Below are 13,445 nucleotides of genomic sequence, written 5' to 3'. Positions count from 1 at the left end.
TTAGTCAAACCATATTGTATATTGCTTGCGCTTGTTACCTTCTCTTAGAAAGGCAAATTGTGCGTGTGTATGCGTGATAAATTTACGTAATCACTCAGACTCTCTTTAATGTATAGTGTACGTGTGATTAATAGCTAGTTGTCTTATTTTGTCACTTCTTCCGACTTAAACACTAGGCAAAAATCCCAAAATGAACAAATTTTCGCATTCGAAAAAAAAATCGTTGTGTACACGTGCACTACATATGTATGTATGGTACATGATGGCCTTTTGAACTAATAGTTTCGCTGTGCTCTCTTTGCGGTATGCGAGTCACAGGGTTTTTGTGTGATTGTTTGATTTTCTTAGTAGCTAGGTAGATTATTGTAAATTCAATGTGCGAAGATGTACGTTACAGTTCACTCCTAATAACTAGTACGGGGCTGTTTTATTCACTGGGCGTATAGAGACTATGAAAAGTTGTTTATATATGTACCTGAATTGGACTTCCGCGCGCGTTACGTCATTACGGTTATCTATTCTATGAGAGGTGATTTTCACTGTATGTTGACTTAAAACTAAGAAGCACTAGAAACGAAGGATATAATGCTATTTGTGCTCGCTGGGTTCATTAGTACATACGCATTGGCATCATCATCATCGGTGTTGCCAATGTCGTTCAGTTCAGATTTCAGAGCTTCAGACCCTTTCTTAAAGAGATCGGTTATTCTTTTTACATTTAACGCTAGTAAAATGATGATATCGATTAGGTGTATATGTAGAAATGCAAAATAGTTTTATGGTTGACTGTTGGTTAAGAACCTCATATTGAATAGAGCAGGTAACCTGATTAGCATGAACGTCCATCTAGCAAAAGTAAAAAATGTAAGGATTTGAAGATGTTCACGAATGGTACATCCATAAAAGGCTGCTGTTTTGCTTCAGTATATTCATTATTCTCCATTACACCAAAAAGCTAGCCATGAATAAGTTTGACACCTCACAGGTCATTTTGACAGATCACACACATGCACGAAAAAGACCGATCACATATTCTACTTATCGATCTTGTTGCCGTCCTTTCATGCTCATTACGTCGTCCCTTATTTTGCAAAAAAATGGAAATGTTTTAAGTTCGTTGTTGGAAAATGATCGTTTTATGTCAGAAATTATCGTGTCAAATTTTGAATTCCTTTATCTCAAGGCTAAGTGGTCCCTAAAATTGTATGGAACTAAAAAAAAAAACAATTTTCATTTCGAAGCCGTTTTACTAAAACCGATGATTTTGGGACCCTAAGGACCATCAATGTGCTTAGAATTGAGATATCTCCACTCGTTTTTAAGTTATCGGCAAAAAACAGCAGAAAAATCAGCATTTTTGACCATTTTTACAGATCCCGAAGGAAATCTACCCTACTTTGCTCAAAAAAAGAGTGAAGATATCGCAATTCTAAGCACATTTTTGTTCCTTTAGGGTCCTAAAATCATCGGTTTCAGTAGAATAGCGTATTTCTCGTCAAAAAAAATCATGTTTTTTAGTTCCATACAATTTTTGACAACATTAGGCCCCTTGAGGCACCGCTTATGGGTAGTACGCAGATCGCAAGAAATGTTTTGGCCTTTCTTGATGCGTGGAAAAGTCGTTTCCACACACTTCGTATAAATCAAACAATGAGAAAAACTATTCTTGTTATAAGGCAATCCACGAGACAGATGCGATCAGCTGATTTTTTTGTTTACCATGTGTTTTTGACGTCCCGTGATTGGGGTGACAGTTGAACACAAAGGAATTTGTTAAGCACCGACGACACTTGATAAAACTTTATTAAGTTGTACCCACACTGTGTTTACATTTTTGGCTGTCACCCCCATCGCGGTAAGTCGTCATGGATTGCCTTATTATCTTGCTCGAACTGTCAAAACTTTCTTTGAACTGCTAAAGAGATATACGGCTAACAAATGTAGCTGAATATCAGTTTATGAATTGAACGTTTGCAAAGCATGCTTTATCAAACTCTTATACAGCCAACATGTCTGTGGGGAAGAACCTTGTGCCAAATGGCGTCATGCCAATCAAGTTTCACTGAAAATTAGAATAATATGTTTTGTAGTTTCAATTCTGCACTTTTCATCCTAGACTTAGCGAATGATGAGATCGGAAATGTCGGAATTCCGTCGCAGTCCAAAGAGTGGAGCGCACTGGGTATTATGCGCACTCATTACCTGGTCAAAGCTCTGCGCATTTCAGTTTCTTCGGTTAGGGTTACTTTGCTTGATCTCATACTAATGATTATTCTAGGTATATGCTACAAAAAACTCCTATCGACAGTCTTACGTTGCTTTTGAAATATTACGATAAATTTGTATTCATTTGCTTGCTTGTGCGTGACAGCGAGTTCAGTGTAGTTTGATAAGGCACACGTGGTGATTGATAGTCGTCGCTGCAGCTCTTCTGCGAGCATCGCTATGCGTTCATAAACAAAAATAAAACTAAAAAAAACATACAAAATGGCGTCCGTTCTTCTGTGTGTCGGTTGTGCAACCGAACGGGAGTTGTGACTGTGTTGGTGACAGCTGAACTCGTTTCAAAGTGGGCGACCGGATCAATCGACCCGGTAAATCGTCCCCATCAACACACGAGTTCATCTCTTACCATTATATTCGTGATAAATGCTTGTCCGTAAATTTTACAAAGAGTGCGCCTCGCGAGTGAGCACCGCGCGCACGTGGAAGACTAGTTGCAGTCTTAGTTGAATATCAGTGCGTGTCCTTAAACAAATATTCGAGAATAAAGAGAAAAACACAATCATATACGACTACTATAAAGCACTTAAAAAACAAATGCAACTGTTATAGGTAGGGAAATCTATACACGACCGGGCCTACTGCGCCCCGTGGTTGCCCCCGGAAACGACGATCGCCTGGGCTCCTCCGTTCGAGGGTGAGATCAGTTGATGTTGGTGGTGGTGCTGCAGCTGGAACTTGGCCGCAGCGGCATGTTGACTGTGCAGTTCCTTCTGCAGGCTGAGATGCTGCTGCAACTGGATGGCACTCAGTACGGACTCGATCTTGGCCGCCGTGGCGGTGTGGTTCGGTGGGATTTGGCCGGGCTCGTTGATGAAGCCCATCGGGTAGACGGGGTCCGCCTTGGGCATGTACGATTCGTGGGTCGTCTTGAGGTGGTTCTTCATTTTATCCGGCCGGGAGAACTCTTTGTTGCACACCGGACAGGGGAAGACCTTCCGCTGGGCACCCTCGTGGTACAGGAAGGCGTGCCGCTGGAAGCTGTACTTGTTCTTGAAAGTCTTCTGGACGTTCTCCTTGGCACACTCCATACACTGGTAGACTCCGTCACTGATACTGGCATATCGGAAGAGGTTCAAACCCCGCACGGACATCTCGGTCAGTGCTTCCGCCTGGTCGTCCGTAGTCAAGTTCTTCCGTCGGGCGCGACGCCTCGCCGGTTGTCTGGACGGAGTCAGGTGACCATTGCTTCCATTCGGGTCCTCAAACGAGTCCTGCGAAAGGGATCTTCCGTGTGACATGGGCATTTCCGGTGAACCGATATCGTGATCTTCGGGGTCGCTTCCGATCACCAGCGTTCCGTTACTATCCCCGTTCTCTCCCTTTGGTTCACGAACTATTCGCATCTTTGCCAATGAACGACGCTGCAGCTGGAGATTTTGCATGTGCTGTTGCTGCAGCTGACGAATGAGCAGTTCCTGGTGTTCTTGCTGTTTGGGTCCATTCGATTGCTGGGCTTTGGGGTCCTGGGGTAAATCGGTTTCGACAATGGTGCAATCGTCCGACGGGTCGTCCGCGGCCGCTTTAGGCATAATGAATTCCAGATCGCTATCGCTGTCGTCTTCTTCCTCCTCGTCGTCTTCGGTGGCAACGTCCGCTTCCATTGGAACTGGCTCGACTGGTTGGGCCAAGGGTTCGATTCGGGGTGGTTGCGGGATAATGGTGATTTCCGGTTTGTCAGCGAGTTCTGCAAAGATTAATAGTGTTGATGAGCCACGTGGTATAAAAAGCTAAGCAGTTAAAACGAACACGAAAAAGGCAAATTTGTCATGACCCAGAACTAAACATGGCGTGAATCGAGTCACAGCATGAGGACGTCTCGGAACTAGGAGATGGCTGAAGTTGGTTCGAAAGATTTTCGGTGGGCTGCCGTCATGTCCTTTAAAACCGGCGAGCGTATAGATCAGACTTTCTAAAGTTGATTCATGGAGTGAAGAACGTGATAAGGCCAATGGTGTGGTGTACCAAGGTTATACCGAATTCAGATAACTTGACCCTCTGGATCCTGATTCTGGAATATCTGATTAATAGCTCACCGGGATTTGGGTTTCTCGTAAGCAAGGTCTTACAAGTTTGGACATTGTTCTATTTTAATTTGTATGTATGTTCGGTATGAGAGCATTTGTAGCGCTCTGGCAAGAGGTAGGCTCAGTCTAAATGATACAGACAAGAACGCACACAAAACCATCAATGAAATCTTGCTTGTGTTATCCATTACGGTTACTAAATGTACCATGTACAAAGAGGAGTCGGAGTTTTCGAGTGACGCGTGTTTTAGGACGCTCCAGTGGTATGTAGGAGAACGTTGTGTGGCGGCTAAGGGGGCCTACACACCAGTCAAACGGTTGGTCAAACATCGTGTGGCCAAAAAACAGTTCGCTCTGATTGACGCAATGTTTATCACAAACAATCAAACATAGCACATGTCTGAGCGAGTTTTTCGACCGTGCGACCAGGTTTGACCAACCGTTTGACTGGTGTGTAGGCCCCCTAAGAATGAACCCGATGAATCACGAGTTCGCTGCACTCTGCGGCGAACACAGCATCCAGATGGAGGCCAAAGCCGGAAGGATACCTTGGGCAGGGCATATTGCAAGAATGTTGAACAACAACCCTACAAAGAGAGGTTCCCAAAGCCCTATATAGATTTTTGATTTAAATCACAAAATATAACCCAAGAGTGCATTGCATATTTACTCATTTTTTGACGTTTTTATTGGCCGTGGTTGAAAATACATAATTTTCTAAATCTTTTATCCCAGCTCTAGCTTAAACACATACTTTGAGTAATTTTTTTCATTGTGTATGTCAGATAGGAACATTTTTGAATCCCCAGTGCGAAAATGGCGAGTTCCATCACGTCCAGGTCGACCCTAAATGTCAAACTAGAACTATTTACCATTTTACTTATTTCGAATTTTCTCATTATTCCTTATTTTGTTGAAAGAAAAATAGAGTTTTTAACGTTATATGGAATGATGAGAATTGAGAATTTGATCGATAAACTCTACGTAAGAACAAAGAAATATAACTTTGGAATAAGTAAATGGTCAGTTTGAAAATCAACCATGCGTTTTATTGTTTTAAACAAGCCTCATTTTTCTGCGTGTTCATTAAAGCGAGATTTTGACTTTAATTTTAGGACCCTATTACAACGTCAGTTGTACTCAGATGCACTCAAGTGCAAGGGAACACACTCACAGCATGACTGACAGCACACATTCCACAGTCTGCTCCATACACATTTCGAAAAAAAAATATGGTCGAAAGTCTACGAGGGGGAAGGGGGATTTAAGATGACCAAAAATGTGTCTACGTCTAGGAGGTCTACGTAGGCTATGGATAGCACCACAGGAAATGTGGTGCTATACCATCACTTTTGCAGTTTTTTTTATTCTTTGCTGGTGTCTTTCGACTCGGCTTAGACCCATGTAGATCCATCTCGCCATTTTGCAGTTTTTTGAGAGCTTTCAATGTCAAAGCTGTATTACAAATGTTATTAAGCTCTTTACAACACAACTATTACATCTTCTACTTATTCATGACATAACATCCCTACTGGAACACAGTCTATAACCTCCAAACGACATGAAAGTCCGCTTAGTCTTAGAGAAAACCCTGCAAAAAATCGCTTAAGTAATTCTTCGGTGAATTCCTGGAAGAATTTCTTGAGAAATCACTGGACGAATTCCCGAAGAAATTCCCTGAAGAGCTCTTGAAGGAATCCCTAGTGTAATTTCTTGATTAATTCCTGTTGGTGTTCCTGGAGAAAGCCCTGGCAAAATTTCGTGATATATCCCGAAGGACTTTCTGGGTATTGCTGGTATAATTCCTAAAGGAAATGATGAAATCAGCACATGGAGAATTTCTATAGAAATGCCAGGGTGAGTCCTAGAAGGAGTTTCTGGAGAAATTGAGCCATGGAATCTCAGGGGGAATTCCTGAGGGAATCAACAAAAAATCTTCTGAAAAAAAATCCTGGAGGCATCCCAAGAATAATTCCTGTATAAACTCGAACAGGGATTCCTGGAAGAATCCAACCAGGAATCCATGGAGAAATTTCTGGTGGAATCCCAACAGGTATTTTTGCAGAATTCCTAGCATGTATTTTTGGAAGAACCATCGGTGAAATTCCTGGGAAAATCTCAAAAGGAAACTTTCGAGGAATCTTTGACGAAACCTCTGGAGGAATCACAGAAATTTTTCTGGGAGGAACTTCTGGAGCAATTACAGCAGGTATTTCTTGAGAAACTCTACATTTCCACAGTTGTCACGAGCAGGAAGTCTTGTTTCCAGGGATTAATCATGGGGTTCCTTTTCCTGTTTCTAGGACTTTTGCTGGGTTTACTGTGCCTTTAAAGATTTACAACACAGGATTCATTCAGGGATTTCTCCTGAGATTCCTAGGACTTTCCAGAGATTGCTGCCTGGGATTTTTTTTGTGTTTCTGCGAAGTTATCTTAGGACGAATTCCGGAATGCCAGGAATTACTCCTAGGAACTTTTTGAGACATTGGCGCAGGGAATTCTTTAGCGATATCACCAAGGATTTCTCTATGAATTCCCCCAGGTGATCTTCTAGAGATGCCTTCAGAAATATCTTTAGAGATGTAGAGTTCTTCTAGGAATACTTAAGCCATTTCTCCAGGATTTTTTTGCAGAGATTTCTGCTGGAATTCCTTCTGGAATTGCTACTATAGAGATTTCTCCAAAGTTTCCTAGGATTTCCCTGGGTTTTCTCCCTGAATGACTCTTGGGGTACCTGTAGGATTTTCCTTAAGATTTATCCAGGAATTCTTCGAAGGATTTCTCTAGGACTTCCCCTAGTGATTCCTTTGAAGATTATTTCAGAGATTTTTTCCAGGAATATTTCTATGAATTCCCTGGAGTACTATAGAGATGGCGGCATTTTCCTCTAGCGATTCTTCTAGGAAATTTTGCTGGGAATTTCATCTAGGATTGCTCCAGGAACATCATCGGGGACTTATGTAGGAATTCCTCTAAGGATGCAAAAGAGATTCCTTTAATTAAAGGTTTCATTTGTGATTCCCACAGATTCCTAAAGGGTGAGTCGTTAATTATTGTGCCACCCTACCTTCAAGTGATTCGCAAATTGTCTACAGTTAACGAAATGAAACCAAATTTTTACTGTAGTTTCGTATATGTATGTATTTCAACTTTTTGGTATAGGTTCAAATTTAGGATGCGTTTTAGTGAAATTCACGACATTTTCAATTAACGCCCTCCATGTGGACATGTTCAGGCTCCACTTGCAACAAATAATTAAAGCTCTCTGGTTTGTTTATGCGCGTCGTGCCTGGTTTTCACCCAGCTCCAAGCTTATGTTTCACTTGTTGGAATATAGTAGTGCCAGCCCCCTGGTACGATGAACAGTATGACAGCAGCATCAGTTAATGATTGTGATGATTGTTTTTGTAAGTCCTAGAGTGTATACGTTGATGAGAGATGACAAAGCTTATAGCCGATGTGTGTATTGTTTTGTAAATAGTCCGTACTAGTTCGTTAACGAATAAACATGTTATGAATAATCGGCGGTTTAGTTTTTCTTCGTTGTATCACGAATCTCGCGACGGTGGGAGTTTTCCGGTCTAGGAGTTTGTGTTGCCCACCGTGTTCGCTGTGCCAACAGGTTATGGGCCCAGGAGCGTATTCCACAGCACGTATCGACCGGGAGAAGGATCGGCCGCATAAGTCGCGGAGTCGCAGCACGGGATCCTTGGGCGGATGGATTGGCTGCAACGGAGGACAGGATCCATGGGAAAGTTGGCGATACGGGTCAACTGGATGACTGCTGGCTGGTCACCGGACGGAGCTCGAGGACTGTTGTGAGTTGGATCGGATGCAGCTCGGTGGTCGCACCTGGACGAAGAGGTTGGCGACAGGAGGAGTGATTCAAGACAACATGGAAGGTGGAGCTCGAAATGGAACTGGTCGGAGCTCGGAACTGGCTGGTGCAAGCGTCGGAGTTGGGTCACTTGCAAGCGTTGGAGTGAGGAGGAGCTTCGAGCCAGGAGGAGGTGATCGTGTTCGAAGGTTGCGACGCTAAGGAGGAGTGTTGGAAGTTAGGTAGCGTTGAACGCTCGGGTAGCGTCGAACCTTCAGGTACGTGAATGGCTGCAGTATTGTTGGTAGGTACAATTGTTGGAGAGATGGCAGAGGTATGAAGTTTAGAAGAAAAATGTTGAATTGTATATACTTGAATGGAATAAAGAGTGTGGCGGTTGCAGATTGAGGTATCAGTCGGCAGCCGTCTAGTTTGATGGAAGATGTCTAGCGTTTTATTTTCATTGTAATTTAGAAACAGGCATCGATGGAGCTAGCCTCGCTATGGCCTGAATGGCCATGGTGGACTAGCCTCCAACAGGTTATGGGCCCAGATTTAGCGGAGAAAATGCTGGAAGAAAGTGTCTGATCGAAGAGACATTTCACATGTAGTAAAACTGGTGACCGTTCTGAAAAGTTACCCGTGGAAGTAAATTCTGCTATCGAGCAGAGCAGGTTTTGGAAAAGTGAAATACGTGATCAGTGTTGCAGTCGAGACAGCAGTAATAGCAAGCAACGGGAAAACATTTTTCGTTTGTTTGAGGAGCAGCGCAGTTGCGCCGATAATGTACGGAAACTTTGTGCGGACCATTTTGTTTACCCTCCTGTGATGTGACTATATGTGAATTGTTGTGTTTGTGTGAAAGCCCAGAGGAGAAACGTTAGACTTTTGTTAGACTAATGTGAGGCCGACCGTAGTAGAATTAGAAAGACAGTAGTTGCACAGTGGTCCAATTAGGTGCATTTTTTGAGACTTTTTTGTGAGTGTTAAGAACTAAATTTAAAAAAAAAAAAAAATGACGAAGCATATGACGGGTTCGATGGAGAATATCGTTAACCGAAGACCCTGCAATGTGAAAGTGAAGTTAGCTGACGGAAGAACAGTGAGGGCTACACAATGTGGTGGAGGTACTCTTATCGGATGTGATCCGCATGGCTCAACAAAGAATTCTATTAAAATAAGATTGAAGGAGCTATTATACGTGCCCGGTTTGTCCGAAAATGTGCTTTCGGTTGGCCGTATAACCGATGAAGGATATTCTGTGGTGTTTAACTCTAAGGACTGCCGCATAATGGATGACCGAGGTGTGGTAGCTGTAGGAGAAAATGACAATGGTTTGTATTTTTTGACGTAATGTGCTGATCCAGGAGGAGGAGGAGTCAAATATCCGAGGAATTGTGACTAAAATGTATTTGTCAGGGGGCTGCACTAAGGAGGAGTGTTGGAATATAGTAGTGCCAGCCCCCTGGTACGATGAACAGTATGACAGCAGCATCAGTTAATGATTGTGATGATAGTTTTTGTAAGTCCTAGAGTGTATACGTTGATGAGAGATGACAAAGCTTATAGCCGATGTGTGTATTGTTTTGTAAATAGTCCGTACTAGTTCGTTAACGAATAAACATGTTATGAATAATCGGCGGTTTAGTTTTTCTTCGTTGTATCACGAATCTCGCGACGGTGGGAGTTTTCCGGTCTAGGAGTTTGTGTTGCCCACCGTGTTCGCTGTGCCAACATCACTGACAATCGCTCCTGAAACCTATTGACGAACATTAAGATGATCCGATAATGTATAATCATCAATTGTTCCAAGGCGCTATACCAAGATTTTAGATTTTAGCATGTGATTGTACAACATCTTTTTTAGAACTGTGAACTAAATTTATTCTATATCGAGCGGAATTTCACTGATAACTGCTCAATTCATTTTATGTAAACAATAGACTCTAAGGAGAAACTGTACAAAATTTGGTTGATTTTGGTGAAGTAGGAAAAAAGTTACGCTAGTTTGAAAATGGCACAATAATTATCGACTCACCCTTTAGAGGTGGTTCTCCTAAAAACTTTTTTGCCTAACAACCTGATTGCAAGAGCTGGACAGAATACCACAGGAATTTCGTAAAGTCAGCATTAATTCAAGTGGAGCTTTCGGGTGCAATTGTTGAGGCAATTTTAATAAATTTTTTAGTGGTATTAGTGAAGAATTGTTGAGTAAACTCCTGAAAAGGATCCGGACGAACAAAAAAAATACTTAGCGTCTGACACAATAATGTTTTGTGTTGTTGTGGAGATCAGATGATTTGACGTTGGACAGGTGTTTAAAAGTTGATCGATAAGATTACGAATTAATCCTCGGAGCAATCACCTCTACATCCCCAAAGTTGTCCCGAACAGAAACTGTCTTGTTTCCAGAGATTAATGATGGAGTTCCTTTTCCTGTTTCCAGGAATTCTTGCTGGGATTCCTTTTGAGTTTCTACTGGAAGCTTTCCAAGATTTCCAATAGAGGTTTCTCCTGTGATTCTTTCAGGAATTTATTCTGAGATTCCTAGGATTTTCCAGGAATTACTCCTTTTTTTGTATTTCTGCAATCTTATCTTATGACAATTTCAGGAATGCTAGCAATTACTCCCAGGAACATTTTGAGGAAGGAATTCTCTAGCGATATCGTCAAGGATTTCGCTATAAATTCCCCCAGGTGATCTTCCAGAGATTACTTCAGATTTTTTTTTAGAGATGTAGAGCTTTTCTGGGGATAGTTAAGCCATTTCTCCAGGATTTTTTGCAGGCATTGCTGCTAGGAATTCCTACTGGGATTGATCCTCAACGGCTTTCTCCAAAGATTCCTAGGATTCCTAGGATTTTCCTGAGATTGCTCCCTGAATGACTCTTGGGATACCTGTAGGATTTTCTTAAGATTTGTCAAGGGATTTCTTCAGGAATTCTCGAAGGATTTCCGCTAGGAATGCCCCTGAAGGTTATTTCAGAGATTTTCCCAGGAATACCTGCATGAATTCCCAGGAGTACTATAGAGATTGCTTTGACAATTTCCTGTAGAGATTATTCTACGAATTTTTGCTGAGAATTCCTTCTAGGATGGCTCCAGCAGCTCGATCGGGGAATTATGTAGGAATTACTTTTAGGATACAGCAGGGATTCCTTCAGAAGTTTCTCCTGTTATTCCCACAGATTCATAGGATTTTCAAGGATTCGTCCCCGATTTATTTCATGGATTTATCCAAGAATTTTTCGAGTGATTTCTCTTGGGATTCTTCCAAAGATTTTCCATGGAATACCTCTATAAATTCCATCAGGACCGCCTTACGGATTCCTATCATGGAGAGATTCCTGTAGAAATTCCTCTTGAAATTTATTCAGACTTTCCTCCAGGGATACGTCCAGGAATTCTTGGAAGGTTTTCTCCTCTTCCTTTGGAGGTTTCTCTGGAAGTTCTTCCAGAGATTTTCACAGATATACCGCTATGAATTCCCTAAGGTACTCCGCTAAGGATACCTCTAGGATTTTTTGCATGGAACTCATTCTGGGATTCCTTAAGAACGTCCCCTGATATTTATGCAGGAAATGCTCTCTGGACTGGATTTGTCTAATGATTCTTCCAGAGATGCCTAAGATTTTCCAGGGATTCCACGATGAATGTCTCTTGGGATTTCTGCCGGAGTTCTTCTTCAGCTTTATCCAGGGATTCCTTCAGGATGTTTTTCAGAGATTTTTACAGAAATTCCGCTATGAATTCCTCCTGATATACTATAGATCTATCTATCTCTAGAGACTTCTCCAGAAATGGGGTTTCTCTAAAGATTCCTCTAGAGGTTTCTTCTGTGATTCCCACAGAATCGTTTTAGGGATTCGTTCACGAATTAATCCAGGAATTTTGATTTCTCTTGGGGTTCTTCCAGGAATATTTCCATGAACTTCCCCAGGTATTTCTATCTGAACGGCTCTTGGAACTCCTGTAGGAATTCTTCTTAAGATTTATCTAGGGATTCCTACAGGAATTACTCCAGGAATTATTCGAGGATTTCTCTGGAAGTTCTTCCAGGGATTTTCCTGGAATACCTCTTCGAATTCTCTTTCATATTCCTGTAAAGATTGCCCATAGATTCCTAGGATTTTTAGGAATTCGGCAACGAGTTAATCCAGTGATTTATCCGTGAATTTTTCAAGTGTTTTATCTCTTCCAGGTATTTTCTCAGGAATACCTCTATGAGTTCCCCCAGGTATTCCTGTCTAAATGGCTCTTGGGATTCCTGAAATTTTTCTTGAAATTTATCCAGGGATTGCTACAGGAATTACTCCAGGGTCTTAGCCAGGAATTCTTCTAAAGATTTCTCCAGGACTTCCTCTAAGGATTTCTCTGGAAGTTTTTTCATAGATTTTTCCAGGAATACCTTTATGAATTCTCCTAGCTATTTCCCCAGGGATTTCTCTAGGAATTTTTGCTGGAAATTCATGGTGGGATTTCATCAGGAACGTCACCAGTTATTTACGCAGGAGTGGCTCCCGGAATTTGTTTACAGGTTCTTGCAGAGGTGGCTAGGAGATTCAAGGGAGTCCTCTATGAATGCCTCTTGGTATTCCTGCAGGAGTCCCTGTGTTGGTTTAAGAGAATTCTCTAATGGGCTCTGAGAATTCTTTCTGAAAATTTTCCAGAAATTCCTCTATGAATTCCTCCTGGTACTCTTCAGGGATACCTTTAGAGATTGCTCCAGAAATTTCTCGAGGATTTTTGGCTAGGAATTCCTTTTGGGAATGCTGCAGGACCACCATCACGGATTTATGTAGAAATTACTCTAAAGATTCCCCTAGAAGTTTCTTCTGTGATTCCCACACATTCCTAAGGTTTTCAAGAATTCGAATACTAAATAATCCAGAAGCTTTTCAAGTGATTTCTCTTGGGGTACTTCCAGGGATTTTCCCAGGAATACTACTATGAATTTCCGCAGGTATACATATCTGAATGGCTTTTGGGATTCCTATAGGTATTCTTTTTGAGATTTATCCAGGGATTCCTACAAGAGTTACTCCAGAGAATTGTCCAGGAATTCTTCGAAAGATTTCTCCACGAATTCCTCTATGGATTTCTCTGGAATTTCTTCTGAAGATTTCCACAGGATACTTCTTTGAATTACCCCAGGTATTCCTTTAAGGATTTCCTACAGGTATCTTTGCTGTGAATTCATTATGGGATTCCTTCAGGAACGTCACTAGGTATTTGTGCAGGAATTGCTATAGGAATTTGTCTAAGGATTCTTCCAGAGATGCCTAGGATTTTCCAGGTATTCCTCCATGAGTGCCTCT

The 13,445-nt window shown here is 41.8% G+C and overlaps 1 protein-coding gene across 1 annotated transcript in view; it reads right to left on the bottom strand.

The window, feature by feature from the left end:
- Positions 1-297: 297 nt before the first annotated feature.
- Positions 298-13,445, bottom strand: part of LOC109428106 (protein tramtrack, beta isoform) — a 115,310-nt gene continuing 102,162 nt past the window's right edge. Inside the window, exon 4 of the mRNA XM_029864993.2 lies at positions 298-3,970. Coding sequence (XP_029720853.2) covers positions 2,862-3,970 — 1,109 coding nt within the window. The 3' untranslated portion in view covers positions 298-2,861. The remainder of the gene's footprint in view (positions 3,971-13,445) is intronic.

Source organism: Aedes albopictus, chromosome 3, assembly GCF_035046485.1.
Source record: "Aedes albopictus strain Foshan chromosome 3, AalbF5, whole genome shotgun sequence".
NCBI lineage: Eukaryota > Metazoa > Arthropoda > Insecta > Diptera > Culicidae > Aedes > Aedes albopictus.
Note: the sequence above shows the minus strand (reverse complement) of the source record. Positions and strands in the feature narration are given on the sequence as shown.